The 21,524-nt window shown below is 40.7% G+C and overlaps 1 protein-coding gene across 1 annotated transcript in view; it reads left to right on the plus strand.

The window, feature by feature from the left end:
• Positions 1-21,524, plus strand: part of RIMS4 (regulating synaptic membrane exocytosis 4) — a 58,777-nt gene that overhangs the window by 24,067 nt on the left and 13,186 nt on the right. Inside the window, exon 2 of the mRNA XM_003757724.2 lies at positions 9,757-9,898. Within this exon, the coding sequence (XP_003757772.1) occupies positions 9,757-9,898 (142 nt within the window). The remainder of the gene's footprint in view (positions 1-9,756; positions 9,899-21,524) is intronic.

Here is a 21,524-nt window from a genome sequence, read left to right on the forward strand (position 1 = left end):
GAAATAGATTTCAGTCTCAATTTTGACATGTGCTTGCTGTATGATGCTCCAAAAAAAAAGGGATGTAGATGGATTCTGAAACTAGAAGCCAGGGAGCTTCATTTTGGCAGAATGTTAGAATATATTATTAAAGGCTGGCTAATGAATATCTAGAAACGTGATGATCACCAAGAGCCAATGTGACTGTCAAAAATTGGTCATTCCAGGTTAATCTTATTCACTTTTTTTAGACACTCATTAGATTGAAAGATCAGGAGAATACTATGGACATAGTTCATCTCAAAGCATTTGAGGAAGTATCTCTTACTTTTCTTGTGGGCAAGACAGAAATAACTGGGCTAGATGCTCTTCTACTCAGATAGACTTAGAACTTGTTAAATTGCTGGCCACAAAGGGAAGCCATTTATGGTTTGATATCAACTTGGAAGAAAGTCTCTAGAGAAGTGCCCCCGGCATCATTTGTGGCTGGCCTTGCGCTAGCTAATATTCTGTCAGTGTGGCAAAGGAATATGTGGCATTTAAAAAAATCATATTTTCAGGTAGCAGGGATAGATAATGCACTGGATTGTGGAGGAGGATCTAAAAGGATCTTGACAGGCTAGAATACTGGTCTAAATTGAGTAATATGGAACTTAACAGTAAAAGTTAAATGCAAAGTTAAGCTGCTGGGGCAATTAGATGGCACAGTGGATAGAGTACCAATCCTTAAGCCACAAAACTCCTCTTCCTGAGTTCAAATCTGGCCTCAAATTCTTAGTAGCTGTGTTACTGTTTGCCTCAGTTTCTTCCTCCATAAAATGAGCTGAAGAAGGAAAAGGCAACCACTCCAGTTTTTGCTACAAAAATCCCAAGTAGGTTCATAAAGAATCAGACACAAATGAAAAATTTCAACAACAAAGTTAAGTTAAATATGAAGTTCTACACTTGGGCTCAAAAGTCAAAACCACAGAACAAGTCAAATCCCTATTTTATAGGAAGGTGTGGCAACAAAGGAATTTGAAAAAATCTGAAGCATTTTATGGACTACAAATTCAAGATGAGGTAAAAATCTGATGTGACAACCAACAAAAGTTGATGTGATCTTAGGGCACATTTAAATAAGACTGGAAAGATATTGCCTTGTTTCCTCCTCTGGCATACTAATCTCAAATATTATGATCTATTCTAGAGGCAAAAATCCTTCAGTAGATAGAGGACTGGCTTGGAAGTCAGGAGTCTTAGGTTGGAGGTCCATCTTAAGTCCAAGCTGTGAGACAATGGATAAACCCCCCTCAGTACTGTTGGCAGCTCTCTAAGACTCTATAAACAGATGTTTCAAAAAAGGGAGGAAAATGCATTCTGCAAGCTAGAAGCCAAGAAGATTCATTTTAATTTATGACAAAATGGTAAAATATATTATTTTAATGATTGCCCAGTGAATGTCTGGAAAAGTGATGATCAAAAAGAGACAATATAATTCCATCAATGATTGGTCATACCAAATTAATCCTGTTTATCTTGTGTATGTGTGTCTGTCTATTGGGGCTCTAGGCAACCCTCTAAATTGCAAAGAAGGTGCTAGTCAACATTGATAGGTGTTTCCTCACCCTGGAATTCCTTGGACCAATGAAATCACAGATCTAGTCTGTCTCTATCTAGATATTGTATTTTAGGAAAGAAATTGGTACATTGGACAATATCCAGAGGAGACTAAGTAGGATGAGATGAGGAGCCCAGGCTTGGGCTTTTTGACGAAAGAACTGGGGAAAAGACTTCATCCGAAGAGACAACTGGGAGGTAGTGATGACTGTCTTATCTTAAGGAAGGTTGTCACTTGGAAGAGGAATTGCATTCATTTTGCTTGCCCCTAGAGGACTGAACTAGAATCAATGTGTTTAAATTGCAGAGATTTCTTTTTCTTGTAAAAAAAATATTCTGAACAATTAGAGCAATGGAAAAATGGGATGGGCACCCTCAGGAAGTAATGGACTCCCTGCCACTGAAGGTCTTCAAGCAAAGGCTGCAAGCTTATCTGTAAGACATGATATAGATTGGAGAGAGTGTTCTGTTTCAAGTTTGGATTGGTGGTCTGAAGTGTCTTCCAGGTCTAAGTTATTGACCCTTAAGCCACTTCCTCTCCAAGTATCAGTTTCCTTCTCTGAAAAATGGGGTAATAGCATTTGTACCAGCTACCTCGTGGAGTTATTGTGAAAACTGCTTTTTTAACTATAAATTACTATGCAAATGAAAGTTGTTCATAGTTTGTGCATGGATAGAGTGGTAGACCTGAAGTCGGGGCTTGACAATTCAAATCTGTACTCAAATTTAGTCAAAGTGACTTTAACTTGTTTATGTCTCCATTTCCCCATGTGTAAAATGAGGATCATAATAGCACCTACTTTCAATGGTTGTTGTGAGGGTCAATGAAATATAGGTAAACTACTTTGCAATTGTTTAAGTACGAGCTACCACATATTTAACATACCAAATTGCTTGTTGTCTTGGGGAAGGGGAAGGTACAGGAGGGAGGGAGAAAAATTTAGAACACAAAGTCCTACAAAAATGAATGTTGAAAAAAAATTTAAATGAATGTTGATATCTTAACATGTATTTGGAAAAACAAAATACAATAAAATAAAAAAGAATAAAAATAAATACATTAATAAATACTAGCTACCAACGTATCTAACAGAGAAGGATACTGAGGTTAAGTGGGGTGGTTTGGCAATGATTTGTCCAAGAGCACACAGGTAGAAATGATGGTTAAGTCTAAGTCCTCTGACTACAAAGCCAGGATGCTTTTCACCATGTTCTCTCCTTATAAAAATCCGCTTCAAAGAAAAATCTTCTTCGGGGTGGGCTGGATTCACAACTGGTGCTTCATGCCCCTGATGGTTTATAGCTCATTCAGCAAAGAGGAATCTATATTGGAATAACCCAAAGCAATTTTGCTCCCTCGGGGATGCAGGCCTCTATCTACATCGTTCTTTCAAGGCAGTCTGGAAGTAGGAAAGGTGTGAGAGCAAAGGAGGCCGTGTGCCTCAGCCAGGCAGATTGAATTGATCTGGACCCAGCAAGGCCCCAGGAGTAGATTGTACTCCCTCCACCCCATTAAGTTGACTTCGATGCTTGGCCGTCTGCTCGGCCCCTCAGTTAATCACCAGCCCCAATTTTGTCAATATTAATTAATTTCAGTGGAGGCAACAGCTGTGGCCAGACCCAGATTCAATTCTTGCCATTCCCAAGGGGAAGGACCCAAAACAACAAGGCTGAGAGGACCAGGAAGCAGGCTACATCTCACTTGGGATGCTCAGAGGCAGGTATGGTGTAGAGCATCACAGTGGGGCTCAGGAGGTCTGGGTTCTAGTTTTGACTCCATTCACTGGTGGGGGGGGAGAGAAGGTGGATAGTTAATCTCTTTAGATCTCACTTTCCTCCTCTGGCAAGGAAGGAATTATACCAGTTAGGACCCTTCCCTCGCTAACATTCTGTGACGACCCACGGACATGAGAAGTTTTTTTGATCTTTAGACTGAGGAATCTAAAACTGGGGAGTCAGGCCGTGACTCTCACGAGGGGGAGGCCTTTGGGATGGGGGGGGCCACTTCCACCCAGGCCAAAGCATCCAGGGCTGGGTCAGAGCCAGTGCTGGCAGGAGCCTGGGGGAGGCGTGTGAGGGCGGGAGCAGCTGGAAATAGCAAAGGCTGGGAGTGATGAGCTGGTGGGGAGGAGAAGAGAGGCAGCAGAGCCTCTGAAAGGTTTTGTCTCTGAGGTCCTGAGAGGATCATGGACCGGAGGAAAGAGGCAGCAGGGGGTTGGTCATTTCCCTTCCTCTTCGGGCCTGGACCCAACCCTAGTGACAGCCAAACAAAAATCCTTAGCTTGATATGGACAACAGCCACAGCTGTTGCCTCCACTGAAATTAACTGGCAGCATGATGTACTAGAAAGAATTCTGGGCTTGGAATTAGAAGGTGTTTATTGGAGGCCCAAATCTTCCCTTTCCTAAGTGGAATTAGGAAAGTCACTTTTTTTTCCTTTGAGACTCAGTTTACACAGCTATAAAATGGGGATAAAAAATGCTTAGCACTGCCTATCTCATATAGTACTGCATAAATGATAGCTATTATTATCTCATTCTCTGGGATCTGGACTGAGGAGTAGGGGGATGGGACATCTGTATATCCAGATAACAATACTGTATCTAAGGATCCTGGATCTTGAAGTTCAGAGAAGTGTAAGATATGATGAGAGGCCCTTTTTGGACCTCAGTTTCCTTCTCGGTAAAATGAGAGGTTTCAATTAGTTCGTCTCTAAAGTTCTGTGATTCTGATTTGAGCCTTTGTGGCCCTAGTTTCCTTCTCTGTTAGGCAAAATTGTGAAATCTGTACTCTCCAAAACTACCCTCCACCCCAAATCCAGCTCTTGCAGTTCCCTGTCTTATCAAAACCTTCTCTCCGAAAACCCAGATAAACTTACACTCAAGCGTACATGACTGATAACCCTCTTTTAGAGGTCTTTGTATCATAACAGAGAATCAAATCTTGGCTAGAAGAATGTAGAATTAAAAGGGGAATTTCAAACATAAGTTAGAGAGGAGGGGCACCTTCCTTTTACTCCCCAAATGGCCATTCATTCCACTTCTACTTTCTTTAATGCATAAGGTCTGATTTGGCTGCCCTCATAAGCCACTTCTCCATCCCCTAGGGGTCTTTACCTGTGCCTGGGTTCTTCATCCCTGTCCCTTTTGTTTGCCTTAGCATCATACAGACATTGCAAGAGGAGAAGAAAGAACTTTAGCTTACTCTAAGTTTCTCTTGTGTTTGGTGGCAAGACAATGAGGGGCAGTGAACTAAAAGCTGGATTTGGGGTTAGAAGCGGTTCTGCCACTCAATGCCTGTTTACCTCAGTTTCCTCTTCTGCAGAATAATGAGGTAGTACTAGATGATTGAATATTGAAGTTCCTTTCCATTCTAGCCATCTCTGAGGCTCCTCCTGCATCTTGGCTTCTTGGGGATCCAATTCCCTCGCTCACACCATCAAGTACAAGAGCCCCCCCTCCCACCACAATCAAAGACAGCCACAGAAGTGCTCTCTCAGCTCCAGCTTCAAGCAGTTATTTGTCATTATTCCACTTTTTCTCTTCCTGGAAAAATGTGTCAGGTCCTGGTGGGAAGAAAGAGAGAAAGAAAGAAATCTTGCTTAGCTCTGCAAAATGGCAGGGTGCGAGGGAGTGGGGATGGTGAGAGGGTAAATTTTCAAAGCAGGGATTTGCCCCCTAATGAAGGACGAGAGAGAGACAGACCGAGAGAGAGAGAGAGAGAGAGAGAGAGAGAGAGAGAGAGAGGAGAGAGACAGAGAGACAGAGAGAAGAGACAGAGAGAGAGAGACAGAGAGAGAGAGAGAGAGAGAGAGACAGAGAGAGAGAGAGAGAGAGAGAGAGAGAGAGAGAAGAGAGAGAGAGAGAGAGAGAGAGAGAGAGAGAGAGAGGGAGAGAGAGACAGAGAGAGACAGAGAGAGACAGAGAGAGACAGAGAAGAGACAGAGAGAGAGACAGAGAGAGAGCAGAGAGAAGAGAGAGAGAGAGAGAGAGAGAGAGAGAGAGAGAGAGAGAGAGAGAGAGAGAGAGAGAGAGACAAAAATAGAGACAGGGACAGAGAGAAATAGAGACAGAGAAAGAGACACAGAGACAGAGAGAGGGACACAGAGACAGAGATAGAGACAGAGAGAAATAGAGACAGGGACAGAGAGAAATAGAGACAGAGAGAGAGACACAGAGACAGAGAGAGAGACATAGAGACAAAGAGAGAGACACAGAGACAGAGAGAGACACAGAGACAGAGATAGAAACAGACAGAGACCGGGAGACAGAGAAACAGATTCATGGATGAGATGAGAAACAGAAAGACAGAAAAAAAGAAACAGAAAAAGAAATACAGAGAAAAAAGAGATATACAGAGAGAGAAAGGGACAGAGACAGAGGGACAGATAGGGACACAGAGAGACAAAGAAATACACACAGACCTAGACAGAGAAATAGGGAGACACAGAGAAAGAGACAGATAGACAGAGAGACACACACAGAAACAGAGAAGCAGAGACAGAGACAGACAGAAATAAAGAGACAGAGACAGAGAAACAGAAATAGATCGACAGAGACATAGACAGTTTTTTAGGACTGTGAATGAGATGCTCATTGTATCTGTCTCCATTTGTGTCTGTGTTTGTTTCTGGTTGATCTATAAGAGACAACTTGGTGATACAGTGAATGAGTAGTGGGACAGCAATCAGGAAGTAAGTTCAAATCCAACCTTAGACACTGACTAGCTGGGTGACCTAGAACAAGCCACTTAACCTATTTGCCTTAGTTCTCTTATTGGCAAAATGAGTATAATAGTAGCACTTCCCCTTCCCCTCTACTGCGAGGGTTGTTGTGAGGATCAAATGAGATAATAATTGTAAAGTGCAGGGCCTGGCATATATGGTAGGCTCTATGTAAATGTGATTTATTTTGTTGCTGCTGTTATTTTTATCTTTCTCTCTCTCTCTCTCTCTCTCTCTCTGTGTGTGTGTGTGTGTGTGTGTGTATGTGTGTCTTCCATGTCTACAAGGAGATAACTTTTGTGTTGCTGCATCCCTGTGATGGGGCCGTATATAGGTCTCTGGTTCTATTTCTGTATCTTTTTCTGTGTCATATCTATGTGTGCTTATGTGGGTCTCTCTTTCTCAGTGTAGACTTTCTGGTCTGTGTGATTCAATTCCAGTGGGCATCTGTGTCTGAGTCTGTGCACGGGTTTCTGTGTTTGCCTGGCAGAAGGCAGGAGAAAATCTCCCTATCTGTTTGTCTGTCTGTGCAGGGGCTTTTGTCTGTCTTCCTTTGTTCAGGTCAGTAGTTGTGTGTAGCTCTGTGTGCTTTTCGCTCTGGGCAGTTGCCCACTGGCATATATATGTATCTGTGGACATGACTGTCCCTGTATCATCCTATCTGTATGTTTTGTTTCTGTTATTCAGTCATTTTTCAGTTGTATCTAACTCTTCTGGCAGTATCTGGCAAAGATACTGAACTGGTTTGCCATTTCCTTCTCCAGCTTATTTTACAGATGAGGAAACTGAGGCAAATATGGTTAAGTGACTTGCCTAGAATCATACAGCTGGTGTCTGAAGCCATATTTGAACTCAGGTTTTTCTGTCTCCAGCCTGTATGTGTTTCTGCCTTCATGTATGTCTGTCTATGTGTGGGGGTCTGTTTTCTGTCTGCTGTGTGTAGCTTTCTGTTTGCCTGCATATGGGTACATCTAATTCTTAGTATATGTCCATATGTGTGTGTGTGTTTCTATCTGTGTGTACCTTTATGTACATACCTCTCAGTATGTATCTATCTCTGCATATTTGTGTATCTTTGAAATGATTGTTTTTGTGTCTGTGTGTTTATCTGCACATCTTCATATACCTGGGCTTGTCTTTTTGCCTCCTATTTCTGAGTGTATGTATCTTCATATCTGTATGTGTGTGTGTGTGTGAGAGAGAGAGAGAGAGAGAGAGAGAGAGAAAGAGAGAGAGAGAGAGACAGATACAGAGAAAGACAGAGACAGAGAGAGACAGAGAGACAGAGAGAGAGAGAATCTGTGAATGTGCCTTTCTTTGTTGAACTCCTCCTGGAAACCAGGAGTTCATTCACTGTTTGCCCAGAATTCCCTTACATTGTTGCACCTCTCCCATTGTTAGAAAGTTCTCCTTTATAGTGGGCTAAACCCCACATTTTTGTTCCTTTGTCCCTAATTCTACTTGTGGGGGCCAGACAGAATAAGTCTGTCCCTTCATGAGAGCTCTTCCATTATCTGAAGATAAAGATATGTCTCCTGGACCAGCATCAGAGACTAGTTTCTTCAATAAATTAGATAGTGTCTTTAAGAGACAAAACAATTAACTTTTTTATTTGAAGGGGAGCTATCTGAAGCTTGGGTACTTGGGACCTGGGAGAAGGAAAAATCAATAAGGCATAGAGAAACACCAGAAAAAATTCTAAGTGTCTTTCTCCAGGATGTCAATGCAGGGTCTACTTCAGATAGGGGCAATAAACTGCTTACATTTATGTACATTTTTTTTTTAGTTTCAGTCAACAAATATTTATTAAGTACCTGTTATTGCTGGGAACTGACTGTTATTAAGCATGGGGACACAAAGGTTAAAAAAAACTAACCAATCCTTGCTCTCAAAGAGCTTACAGTCAAATGAACAAGACAATATACAAACAACTATGTTCAAACAAGATGCTTAGGAGATAATTTGGAGACAATCAACAAAGAGAAGGCACTAGAATTAAGGGATCAGGACAGACTTCCTGTAGAAGATGGGATTATAGTTAGGACTTGAAGGAAGCCAGAGAATCCAAGCATTGGAGACAAGCTGAGAAAGACATAAGAGACAGTCAGTGAAAGTGTAGAGTCAAGAAATGGAGTGTTCTCCAAGGACCAGCCAGAAAGTCATTGTCCTTAGACTGGACACAATATGTGGGGAATGGGATGAAGTGTAAGGAGTAAGAAGACTGTAAAGATAGGAGGAGTCAAAAAAATTTAACATTCATTTAAATTTTTTTTTTTTAGTTCTAAATTTTCTCCCTCTTTTCTTCCCCATCTCTTCCATTGAAGAAGCAAGCAATTTGATAAAGAGTATACATATACAGTCAAGCAAAATGTATTTTCATGTTAATCATTTTATAAAATAAAATACATTTATAAAACAAAAACTCAAGAACTACGTAGAAAATAAAGAAAAAACATGCTTCTATCTGCATTCAGCTCCATCAGTTCCTTCTTTGAAGATGGACAGCATTTTCCATTATGAGTCTTTCAAAATTTTCTTAGATTTTGCTGAGAAGAGCTAAGTCATTCACAGCTGCTCATTGTACAATATTGCTGTTACTATGTACAGTGTTATCTTGTCCTGATTCTGCTCATTTTACATTGTATCAGTTCATGTTAATCTTTTATGGAAGCCTTTAAAAGTCACACAGATGAGCCAGTGATTGAGGGAGGGGGTGTCACATCCATGAGGATTACATGTCTCACTTTCCTCACACCTATGAGTTGAATAATGCAAGTATTATCATTTACTTTACACAGGAGGAAACTGAGGTTCAAGGTGATTTAGTCAATATCCCATGACTAGTAAGTGATGAGTAGAAGTCTCAATCCAATTGGATTCTTAAGGGCAGTAGAGTCTAGTAGAATGAATATGGGATCTAAGTCACATGACTTGGATTCAAATTCCACTTCTGCTTCTCATTACTACTATAACCTTGATCAAGTTTAACCTCTTTGAACCTTAGATTTTTCCTCCATAAAATAAAAGTAGCCAACATTTATATAACACTTTTAGGTTTGCAAGATACCATACAATATTTGTAAATTATATGCATATATATCTCATATATTCCTCACAACACTGTGAGATAGGTACTATTTTCATCCCCTTTTTACTTAGGAGGAAACTGATACTGAGAAAGAAGTGATACAGCTAGTAAGTGCCTGAGGTAGAGCTTGAATTTATGTCTTCCTAACTTCAAGTCTGGCACTTTATTCTCTGAGCCAGCTCGCTAATCCCATGAAGGAGTCAGACTAGCTGATCTCTAAAACCCCTTTTTACTTGATATTACATGAAACTGCAGGCTTAGGCTGTTTTTTAATACAATGTATGGGTAAGAGACTAATGAGAATGTACCATAGTTTTCTTTTCCCCATGTGTATTTATGCCTTCCTGTCTTTCATTTGCTTTCACAGATGGAGATGGCCGGAGACTAAAAGGAGCCATCCAACGAAGCACAGAGACTGGCCTGGCCGTGGAGATGCCCAGCCGGACTTTGCGTCAAGCCAGCCATGAATCCATTGAGGACAGCATGAACAGCTATGGCTCTGAGGGCAAGTGAGTGGAAGGCTCAAAGACCAAAGAACTGGTCTTCAAAGCGTCAATCACCTAAGAAAATTCTGTCCTAAACTCTCTTTTCTTTCTATAGATTCTCTCCCCTCTCCTTTTATTTTATCTCCTTTCATTTCTCACTCTCCCCTCTTCTCTTTTTCAATCTCTCTTTATCTCCCCTCTCCTTTTTTCTCTTCCCTCTCTCCTCTTTTTCTCTTCCCCCTCGTTCCTAGTTATTTTCACCATTTCACCAAGTCCTTTGGGTTAATTGTCATCTCCATGTAAATGGCCCACAAATCTACATATATGGGTCACATCTTTATCCTAAACTCTAATCTTATATCACTAATTACCCGTTGGACCTCTCTCTTGTAATTTCCATTTCAGTTAGTCCATTCCAGAATTCATTATCTTTCCCCAAAACTTACCTTTCTTCCAGACTTACTTATTTTTCTTCAGCATCTTTCACATTCATCCACTTCTTGCTCGTTGTTCAACTACCGACCCAATTCAGATTCTCATCATCTTTCATCTAGCCTTTCTGTCTCCAATCTTTTTCCTCTCCAACCCATTTTCTACATACCTATCAATTTGATATTCCTAAAACCCAGGTCTGATTGTGGTGATATCATGTCTTCTTCCTTCTAGAGGATAAAATGCAAACTCTTCTATTTTCAATTAAAGCCCTTCACACTTCCTGCTGCTCATCTTTCCACACTGTTTTCACATCATACCCTCTCATATATTGTACTTTTCAACCAACTGACCTTATACACATCTCCCATCTTTGTGTCTCTGCACAGACTGTCCCCTACTCCAGGAATGTATCTTCTCCTTCCTCTTTCTCTTGAAATCCCAACCTACCTTTCAGGTTCAATTCAAACCAAGAAGAGGCTTTTCCTGAATCCATACTTGTCTGAGTGTCCCCACTTAAAATTGTTTTTCATCTTTTTTTGCATTTTCTTATCTATAGACATATTGTTTCATCTCAGTGAAAGTTTACTGAGGGCAAGAATGGTTTGATTTTTGTCTTTTTTCTTCCTAGCACCTCACCTCGGTGCCTATAGAAAATGCTTAATAACATTTGTTCAATCAAACCCTACTAGCTGCCCCTGTAAAAACTGGCCTCGTGGTGCCCAGAAGGATTTTGAAGTGAGAGAACATTGTATTGGTAATTAGAGAACCTGGGTTCAATCCCAGCTGTACCCTTTACTTAAGACATGTTCCTGACTCTGCTATATCCTACCTCTGTATCCTTGAATAAGTCACTTAACTTCTCTGAAAACTCAGTTTCTTTACCCACAAAGGGAAAGCCTTACATTTGATGATCTCTAATACTCTTAAGATTTAAACCAAACACACAATCTCCAAATTCAACATTTTTTCTACTTTACCAGTCTCCAAGCAATATTTAAAATGAATGTACCTTCTTCCCAAGGATTTCTGGCATGGTTTTTTGTCCCTCCGGAGACATTTTTTCTACTTTCTATTAACAAGCATTTATTTTTCTCTTTTCCTCCTACCCAACCCAAATTTAAAAGGAAAATAGGAAAAAAAACCAAACTCTCAAGCAAAGACAAATTCCCACATTGTCAACATCCCCAAATGTAGGTATCCTTTTGCTTCCTGAATCTGTTGCTTCTCTGCCAGGAAGTGGGCAACATACTTCCTCCAGCATCCTGTCTGACTGTCCTGACTAGCATTCTTGAGTTTTTTCAAAGTTATTTGTCTTTACAGTGTTGCTGTTGTTGGATAAATTGTTCTCCTCACTCTGCTGGCTTTACTTTGCATTAATTCCTTTTGTCATTTCTTATAGCACAAAGTATTTTATAATATCTATTGTTGTTGTTTGATCATGTCTTGAATCTTCATGACCTCATTTGGGATTTCCTTGGCAAAGGATACAGAGTGGTTTGCCATTTTCTTCTCCAGTTCATTTACAAATAAAAAACTGAGGCAAACATGCCCAGGGTCACACAGCTAGTGTCTGAGGCTGGATTTGAATTTGGGAAGATGACTCCAAGCCTGGCACTGTATCCGCTATGCCATCTACCTATCCCTTGTGATATCCATTATACAACCATAATTCACTCAGCCATTCTTCAGTGTTTGAGGGCATTCTTAAGAGCTTTTTTTTTTTTTAACTTAGATGCCATCTTCACAGTAGGGGAAAGTCCTGCTGAATCTTCTTCCATCCAGTGGGGCAGAAGGGCTTAAAGTTGTTGGTATGGCAATCTGATAAAGTCTTTAGTCCCTTTCTCAGAATAATATTTTTTAAGTAATTGAAGGAAAAGCTAAATTTAGATAGGAGGTTAGGGGAAATAAAGACGTGAGACTCCCCCCATCCAAGTTTATGAACTCTCTGAGATCTATCCCTGAATCCTTTGGGGGTTGGTGAGCACCAATTTAAGAACCTTTCGAGATACTAAGCAGAGTAGTGTATCACAGGGGAAGAATACTGAGTCTGGAATTAGCAAACCCAGCTTTCAATACTCCTCCCTGCATGGCCTCGAAGAAGTCTTGGTTTCAACTTCCTCATCTGTAAAGTGGAAGGTTAGAAATCCACATTTCCTCAGGTCATAGATTCTGAGTTGAAAGGAAATCTCAAGGTCACAAAGTGGACTAGAAAATAACCACGTCCCCTTCCAGCTCTATATCAGGAGCCTATTATCAGTGTGGATCAAAGGGAAAATCTTAATCCCGTGACTGGGAGAGGTAGATGCAGGTGGAGTGTGAGGACGTGTTAATAGGTTGCTGCTTTGAGTGGCCATCTCCCCCTAGTTATTAGCAGGTATTCTGGTTGGGGGCTGACCTCCTGCAGATCTCACACTGATGTCAGAGCTCCTGGAGAGGAAGGAGCCGCTCTGCCCTTCTCTCCCACCTCCTCTCCAAGCTCTAGGAGCGATGGCACTAGGCTGAAAATTGCTCAGCTTTGGCTTAAAAATAGACCCACAGCGGCCCATGTGGTTCTGTGGGATGGGAAGGACGGAAATGAACCATTCAGGCCCCTCCCCTGGGCTGAGGGCCAGGACTTCCCAGGGTAGCCAACAGCCCCAGAAAACAGCTGTGTCTGCTCTGCCCATTAGACGGCCCAGCCATCTGGGTACCTTCTGCCCACGTAGCCGAGGGACACCTGGCCGAATTATTTCTGGTCAGTGCAGGTGTGTACCTTCATTTACATGTATGTATGAGCAGTTGTGGTACCTGGGGAGTGTCCGTGTTTGCAAATATGTGTGTTTGTGTGTGTGAGTGCACTCCTAGTGTATGTATGTCTTCTTGGATAAGCATGTGTGTCTGTATAGACTAAGTGCGGGATTAAGTGTTTGCATATGTACACATAGATATACCTATGTATATACACATACACTATCAATATACATATTTATATATATATATATATATAATACACATACACATGCACTCATACACTTATGCCTGTGTACATAATACAAGTACACATCTATGTGCATATACATGCATGTGGGCTATGTGTGTATACATGCATATATATGTAGATGGATAGATAGACAGACAGATAGATCCATGTATAAATGTACCCAAAGCCCATTGATATGGAAATCTCTTTTCTTCCTTAAGGATCCATGGTCTGAGCCTCCAGGAGGGACAGGGAAGAGTTGGAGAGAACAGATAAGAGAGCCTTTTCAGGGTTTTCAGGTCTCTTGTGGTTCTTCCCCCTCTAGCATGGGGGTGTCACTGTATGGCTCAAAGGGAGGCAGAATCGTCATTTCTAGCCTCTGTTCCCCCTACCCCTCTCTTCTCCAAGGGAGATGATTTCCCGGTAGGAGGAAAGCAGATTAGGGCCAGAATCTTGGCTACTCTGCTTGTCTTAGAGAGAAACAGCCCTGGGCCAGAATTATATCATTCATCTTCTTTAATTATTCTTAGTCCACAGGATGTAGTTTTTAGGTACAAGCTAACCTTCTGATTGCTTTTCATCAATAGGGAAAGGGATACCCCAAATTTTCAAAGTTTACCAAATACCAGTTCTACAACAAACACATATAGCCCTTAGCCAAGAAACCTATTTATCCAAATTGATAAAATAAAATTGAAAAAATCAGAGAAAGTTTACATTGGAAAATATGTAGCAGATTGTACAGAGTGAAGGAAAAGAGCTCTCCCAGTGGGAGCAGCTAACTTAGCTCAACTAAGAGAGAGTCGGAGATCTCAGCCAAAGGGAAATGTCCCAAAAGTCTCTAGAGAATCAAGGGACATGACGAAGCCTGTCAATTCCTCTCATTCTGGCTTCTTCCTAGAGTCTTGTTCTCTTTTCAGCAACTTCAAGTGGGATCGGGATCATCCATCTTGCACATATCTATGTCCCCATATAGATGTCTCCTTATATATGTGTGTATATTTTGTCTATGTACACACACACACATACCCATGTGGATAGATATATATGTATATATGGGTGTAGCTCAGTATGGATCTCTCTGTATGTGGATCTCTATGGTATAAATGTGCATTATTTACCTGCAATAGGGGCAGGAGGCCCATTTTCTTAAAAGGTCAATTCCTTAAAAATAGGGATGGTTTCTTCATTCATTGCCTTGATATTGCCAGCACCTTGCATTGGGCCTGGCACACGTAACTGTGTGGGAATTAATTGTGTGCTAATGAATAAGTGCTTATATTTGAGCATATGCTTGTATATGTTTATGCTTGACCCGGAGAATTGGATACATATCTGACAATACAAGAATTAGTATTTATATATAACTCTAAAATATGTGAAGCACTTTATACATATTGCCCCTTATTTATCTTCCCAACAACCCTAGGAAGTAGATATAATTTTATTATTCCAGTTTTACAGATGAGAAAACTGAGGCAAGCAGAATTAAGTAACTTGCCCAGGGTCACACAGCCCGCAAGTATCTGAGGCTAGGTTGGAATTCCCATTTTCCTGACTCCAGTTCTAGCATTTTATTCACTCGCACCATCAAGCTGCATTTGTGTGTGGGATACATGTATACAGAATGGGGTATTGCACCCCCCCTTTCATTGGGTGAATGTCTGGCACATGGTTTTGATACAGAGGATGTACAGATCACAGATGTATCTATCCCTTGGAGAAAGAGGCTTCCTTCTCTGTAGGGGCCTGTGGTTCATGGGACACCCAATGCTGTCAGTCTGCATTCAGTCAGAGTGCTCAAGCATCCTTTCACTCCTCTCTCCCCAAATTCTCTTGCATGACTCAGAAGTCCAGGGCCAACCAAGCCATCCCTCTAAAGGCGAATGAGCCAAGTTCTGCTCCCTTTCTCCCTTTCTTACTATGTTCCACTTCCTTCTCAGCTTTGGGTGTCAGAATTCTTGGGCTCTCTGCCTTGGAAAGGGGCAGGGTCTGAGCTGGCAGCAAGTGGCATCTTGGCCCTGGACTGGCCAGAGCCAGGCTTTCTTGGCACAGCCCGCTGCCTGGTTACCAAGCTCTTGAGGACTGCGGGTGTCAGGCTGGCCCCCTCTCCTCCAAGACCATCTGTTGTCTGGGGAAACAGACACACTGGACAGGCAGGAATCAGTCTGGGTGAACAAGTGTTGCAAGGAGCCCTTGGGCAAGCTCAGGAGGCAATGAAGCAGAAAGAAAACACAGGGGTAAGCCGGGCTCAGTCACTGACTTTCTGTGCATCTTTAGGTGAGTCAATTCCCCTTTCTTCTCCTCCTCCTCCGCCGTTTCCTCATCTCTGAGACCAACAAAATTTGCTAAGACCCCTTTCTGACTATCTATGTTCTAGGCTCACTTCTAGCTTTTTCTTTCCACTTCTCACATTCTGTGTTCCAGGCTCCTTTCAGCTCTCATATTCTCTATTCTAGGCTTCCTTTCACTTCTCACATTCTATGTTCCAGGCTCCTTTCAGCTCTCATATTCTCTATTCTAGGCTTCCTTCCAGCTTCTCACATTTTATGTTCTAAGATTCCTTCCAGCTTTTACCTTCTAAATTCCAGCCTCCCTTCCAGCTCTTTCTATATTCTAAGGTCCCTTCCTGCTCTGATTTCCTATGTTCTAAGGCCTCTTCCAGCCCTCATATACTGTGTTCAAGGCTCCCTTCCAGCTCTGACATTCTGTGTTCTATTACTTCACGTGAGTGTGTGCAGGTAGATGGACTATTTCTTTTCCCAATTTCACATGTGCTGCTTCTGCATGTGTATGTGTATGTGTGCATGCATGCATGGTGTATATGTATATGTGTGCCTGTATGGACATCCAGGGATCAAGGCTGCTTGGCCTTTTTATTTACAGTACATTTTTGCACATAATAAATGTTTGCTGATTGAGTGATGTTCAAATCAAAGTCTGTCAGAACTAGAATCAGTCACTGATAAGACAAGGTCTCCCTTAAGCATTTTAGAATTATAGGATCTTACTGGGATTAACTTGTAGGATCAAGTTGCCCAGGCCCTTTCAGTCTGGAGAAGAGAAAACCAGAAGGTAGCCAGGAGAGAGAAAAGTGACTTGCTTGAGGTCATTAGGCAGTGGCAAAGTTAGGATTAGTTTCTAGTTCTGATTCACAAGCCAACATTCTTCGCCCTACACTACATTGTTTTCCAGATTTTGGATGAAAACTGAGAAAATAAATATATTTTGAAAATAGAATGGAGCCTTGGTTGTTTTGATGATTGAGAACACTCTGTATCCAAGAGCTAACCCCGTCCCAAAGCTAATCAATAAAACATTGGGGAGTTTCAGATAAACGAACATAACTCATAAGATTTGTAGGAAATTTCATTTTATGATTTTTTTTAAAGAAAGTAAGGACTTTTATTCCAAGCCTAGACTTTCACCTCCACCTCACATTCCTATTTGGTACAAAAAGGAACGAGATGCCCATGTTCTATTTCTTTATTAGGAGGGACAAATAAAGCAGTGTCATTAATTCTCTGTATGACTGTCAGAAGGAAGATACTTCGTTTCTTTGGGCCTCATTTTCTCTACTTATATTATAAGAAAGTTAAATGAAATGGCTTCTAAGATCATTTCTAAATCTTAAATTCTATGCTTTAAGGTACTTTTCAGGCCTGGAACGTTTTGTGTTTAACATTCTTTCCAGGTTTCCTTCCTGTTTTCTAAGGTACTTTCCAGGACTGACTATTCTTTGACATATGTCTTAAGACTCCCTGTAGCTCTGAGATTCTGTGTTCTATGTTCTAAGCTTCCTCCCAACCCTGATGTTATTTGTTGTGTTTTAAATTCGCTTCCAGAATTAATCTGTGCTATCTAATCTATTACCTTGAAAAGACTTTCTCTCTGCCTACCTCTTAATATCTCTTGACTTATTTCATGCCTCAGCTCAAATCCCACCCTCTGCAAAAGATATTTCTACGTCCTTCTACCTGCAAGTGCCTTCCCCTTTCAAATTACCGTGATATATTCTGCACATATTTTAAATGTCTCTAGTTATTTCCATGTCTCCCCCATTAGAACGTATACTCTTTCAAGGCAGAGACTTTTTTTACCTCTTTTTTTCCTCTTTCATACATTAGCATAATGCTGGCTCATAGTAAGCACTTAATGAATGCTTATTGACTGACTAATAGACTACCACATATCTGACAAATGGTTGTCCAGCATCCTGTTTGAAGACTCTTAATGAAAGGGAATTATGACCTCTGGAGGCAGGTTTCTTCAAGACCTAAATTTTCTGTTCTCGGCCCTAAGATCCTTAGGGTGCATCACTTTTGGGACCTGCAGCCCAGGGGACCTTCACAGCAGGAAAGGCCCTGGGAACCAGCTGTAGGATAGAAAATAAGGCAGCAGTCTAGGCATCACAAACAATTACAGATAATTACCTCAGTGTCAGTCTCGCCATTGTCTCCTCAGGATCCTGCTGGGAGCTGGCACAGAGACAATGGGGATGCTAGAGGAAACTTTTAATTTCAGGATGCTGAAAGCCTCTCTTGGGTCTCTCGAAGGATGGGCATGGGGTTGGATTCCTAAGAGGTGTTATGGCACACACAGATTCATAGAAGGTTAATACAAAAAGGGTCCTTTGAGATCAACCTTTTCCAACCTTTTCATTTTTCTGATGGAGAAAGTGAGCCCCAAACATTAGGAACTTGCCTCAAGTCGCTCCCCATGAACACTTAGCATAGGGGTGTACAAAAAGATAAGTGCTTGATCGGCACTAATTTAATGGAAATGAATTAGGAATTTTAATTACATAACAGAAAATATTTGGCTTAGAGTGAAAGACTTCTAGACCCCAACAAACCAAACTTGCCTTCTTTGGAAACTGTTAAATCTAATTCAATCTAACAGATGATTTCTAGGCATCTACCCATATTCCTTGGCACTAGAAATGTAAAGATATTTTTAAAGGCCCTGATCCAGGACATATGATATGAAAATGGAATTATATGGCTCTTAAGAGAGGTACCAAGTGCCGAGTGAGGTCTGAGGAAAAATAAATTATTTTTAGTGGATGAAGTCTTCCTGGAAGAAGGAGCATTTGAACTAATTCTTGAAGGATGAGTTGTTGTTCCAAGGACTGGTGCTTCTAGCCACTGTTCCATTTACCTGTCCTAACATGTCCTTTTCTAATACCAGACCATGTAATTTTTTAAAGTCTGCTGTACCTTGATGGAGAGAAATTCTATGTTATAAAAGGGTGGAAGAAACAGAATAACCATGTTTCTTGTACATTCTGATCTCAGATATAAAAACTGGAGCTCTGAAGGGAATTTTTTATGGTTCCTAGATTTGAAATGTGGGGAAAAGTAATCAAACATTGAACTGAGCCAACTAAAGACTTCATTCAATGAGTGTTTGTTAATAAAAATTGTTGAATAAATGAATGGATGGATGCAGGAGTTTGTTGGTAAGTTTAACAACTAATTCTTCAAAAAAAATCTCATCCATAGATTTTTTTATTTTAAAGTTTTGTCTAAATTATTAACATTTTTTCCTATCATTCGCTAAACATCTAGACACTCAACAAAACAATAAATCAAGCCCTGGTCTTTAAAGTTTTTCAGTTTCTTAAATGTAAATGCTCACTATGAAAACTTAACACTTGTCTTTCATGAGCACATTTGAACTGGCCACAGTACATCTCTGGATGGATGGACAGATGGATGGATGAAATAATAGAAACTCTGCTCATAAGGCAGTAAAGTGTCTTAACCTCAGTTTCCACATTGTTAAGATGGGGATTTTACAAACTACCTCTCAGGGCTGTTTTGGGGACCAAATGAGCTTAATAATATAAGTAAAGTGTTTTGCAAACCTTAAGGAGCTATATGAATGTTAATTGTTATGATGATAATGATAATCTGTGTAGCCTGGGATCTCAAGTAATGGACATCTCTGGAACTCCCTGAGTCATCAGGTGGCTACTACATAGCAATGGGCAATCTCCAGACAGGGAGAGTAGGGAACAGATGGAATTCCATGTGGAGCCACTGGACAGTGTATCTAGGACTGAAAGAGATCTTAGAAAGTATCTAACTCAACCTTCTAGGTTTTATAAGTGAGAAAACAGCTCCTGGAGGGTAAGGGACTTGCCAGATATCACAGAAGAAATACATAGAGAACTGAGATTTATATCCAGAATCTCTAACTTTGAATCTAGTGGTCTTCCCATTATACCATACTCCTTTGAGAAATCCCCCTTCTTCTAGAAGACTGCCAGGAGGCTGGAATTCATATCTAGCCTTTGAGCATACTAATTGTAAAATGGAGATCATAATAGCACTTAGGGGCAGCTAGATGGCACAGTGGTGAGGGCACCAGTCCTGAAGTCAGAAGGACCCAAATTTAAATCTGATCTCAGACACTTAACACTTCCTAACTGTGTGACTCTGGACAAGTCACTTAACCCCAATTGCCTCAGCAAAATAATAATGATAAGAAGAAGAAGAATAACAACTAGCTTCCAGTATTGTGGGGAGGATTAAATGATATAAGATTTATAAAATGCTCAGCACAGTGCTTAACCAGAACAATCCCTAAGGATCTCTGTCTCCTCTCACCTCTTATATCACCACATGATTGTTATTTTTATGATTTTTGTTCCCTAATCACAGAATTATAAGTTTTAGATTTGAAAATTACTCTAAAGTTTGTCTAGTCCTAATTATTCATTTTACAGATGAGAAAACTCTGGCTCAGAGAAGGAAAATGATTTGTCATGAAGGTAATAATTAACAGAGTCAGGATTTGATCTTGAGTCTTTTGACTCCTAATCTAGATTTTTTTCTTTCCTTTAAAAAACTATATCACTCTTTTGCTGTCTTTTAAGGAATGAGTAGTTAGCTGTGAGTCAAGAGACATGGATTCTAGTTTGGTTTCTGCTGCCAAATCATATGAGATCTTGATCATATGAAGAGCTCATTCATAGTCTCTTATCAATAAAGACCCTTCCAAGTCTGTTGTTCTAGGACTCAGAAACGATGAGCTTGAAGAGTCATTCTCAGCCCTAGAACTGGATTCTGTCTTGCTTCTTTCCCTTTGAAGACCTGGGAAGAGTTGCAATAATGTAGTAGTAAGGAGACTGAGACCCTGTCATTAGAATAGCCCCTCTTGGGTGACATAAGGACTCCTTGTTTGGGACTCTCCCTAATGGAGCTCCTGGTGACGACGATGGGATGGGGATAAGGATACACAAAGGAGAGAATGCCAAGATTTTAGGATTGTCCAGAGTCTTAGAAGAAGCCAAATGAGAGATCTTAATGGTTCTTATTGAGATAGGAATAGAGGTTGGTGGAGAGAATGACAAATGGGGTAGAGAAAGGGCTAGTGGAGAGATGGCTGAGACATGGACTTGATTCAATTATCAGCTATATATAGATACACAAATCTATATATACAACCCTAATCACTTTCCTGAACTCCAGGCTAGCATTGCCAAGTGCCTGATGGACATTTCTGTCTGGACATCCCATCCCATCAGAATTTCAAATGCAGTGTGTCCAAAACCAGAACTCATTATCTTCTTCTCTAAACCAACCCTTCCTCCAGACATTCCTATTTCTGGAGAGGGCACTACCATCCTTCCAATCACCCAGGTTAGAAAGCTCTGAGTCATTCCTAACTGTTCTTGTCCCTTTCCCCAAAATAGCCAATTAATTGCTGAGACTTGTTGATTCTGTCTTCACCACATTAATTAAATCTGTCTTCTTGCCACTCAAATGGTCACTACCTTAGTTCAGGTACCTATCTATCAATCCCTAACTATTAGAATATCTTTCTAATGGTCTCCTTTGCTTCCAAATTCTTCATTCCAATCTGTTCTCTAATGATACAGTCAATAAGCATTTTCCAATCATCTAAGTGCCAGGCACTATGCCAAGTGGTAGATATTAAAAAAGGCAAAAGATAATATGGTCTCTGCCCTCAAGGAGTTTACAATCTAATGGACTAGCTCCATACAACTGTGAAAATAAATTTCTTAAGACACATTGGACCTTTGCACTCTCCTCTCTTTGCACTCTGCCATTGACAATGGCTCCCCATTGCATAGAAGCTAGAATATAAAGTGCTCAGCTTGTCACTAAAAGCCCTCCATGAACTGGCTGCCATTTACATTTCCAGCTATATTTCACTTTTTAAAATATCTATTTTTCAAAATACATGCAAAGACAGTTTTCAACATTCCCTCTTGCAAAACCTTGT

Source organism: Sarcophilus harrisii, chromosome 2, assembly GCF_902635505.1.
Source record: "Sarcophilus harrisii chromosome 2, mSarHar1.11, whole genome shotgun sequence".
Lineage (NCBI taxonomy): Eukaryota > Metazoa > Chordata > Mammalia > Dasyuromorphia > Dasyuridae > Sarcophilus > Sarcophilus harrisii.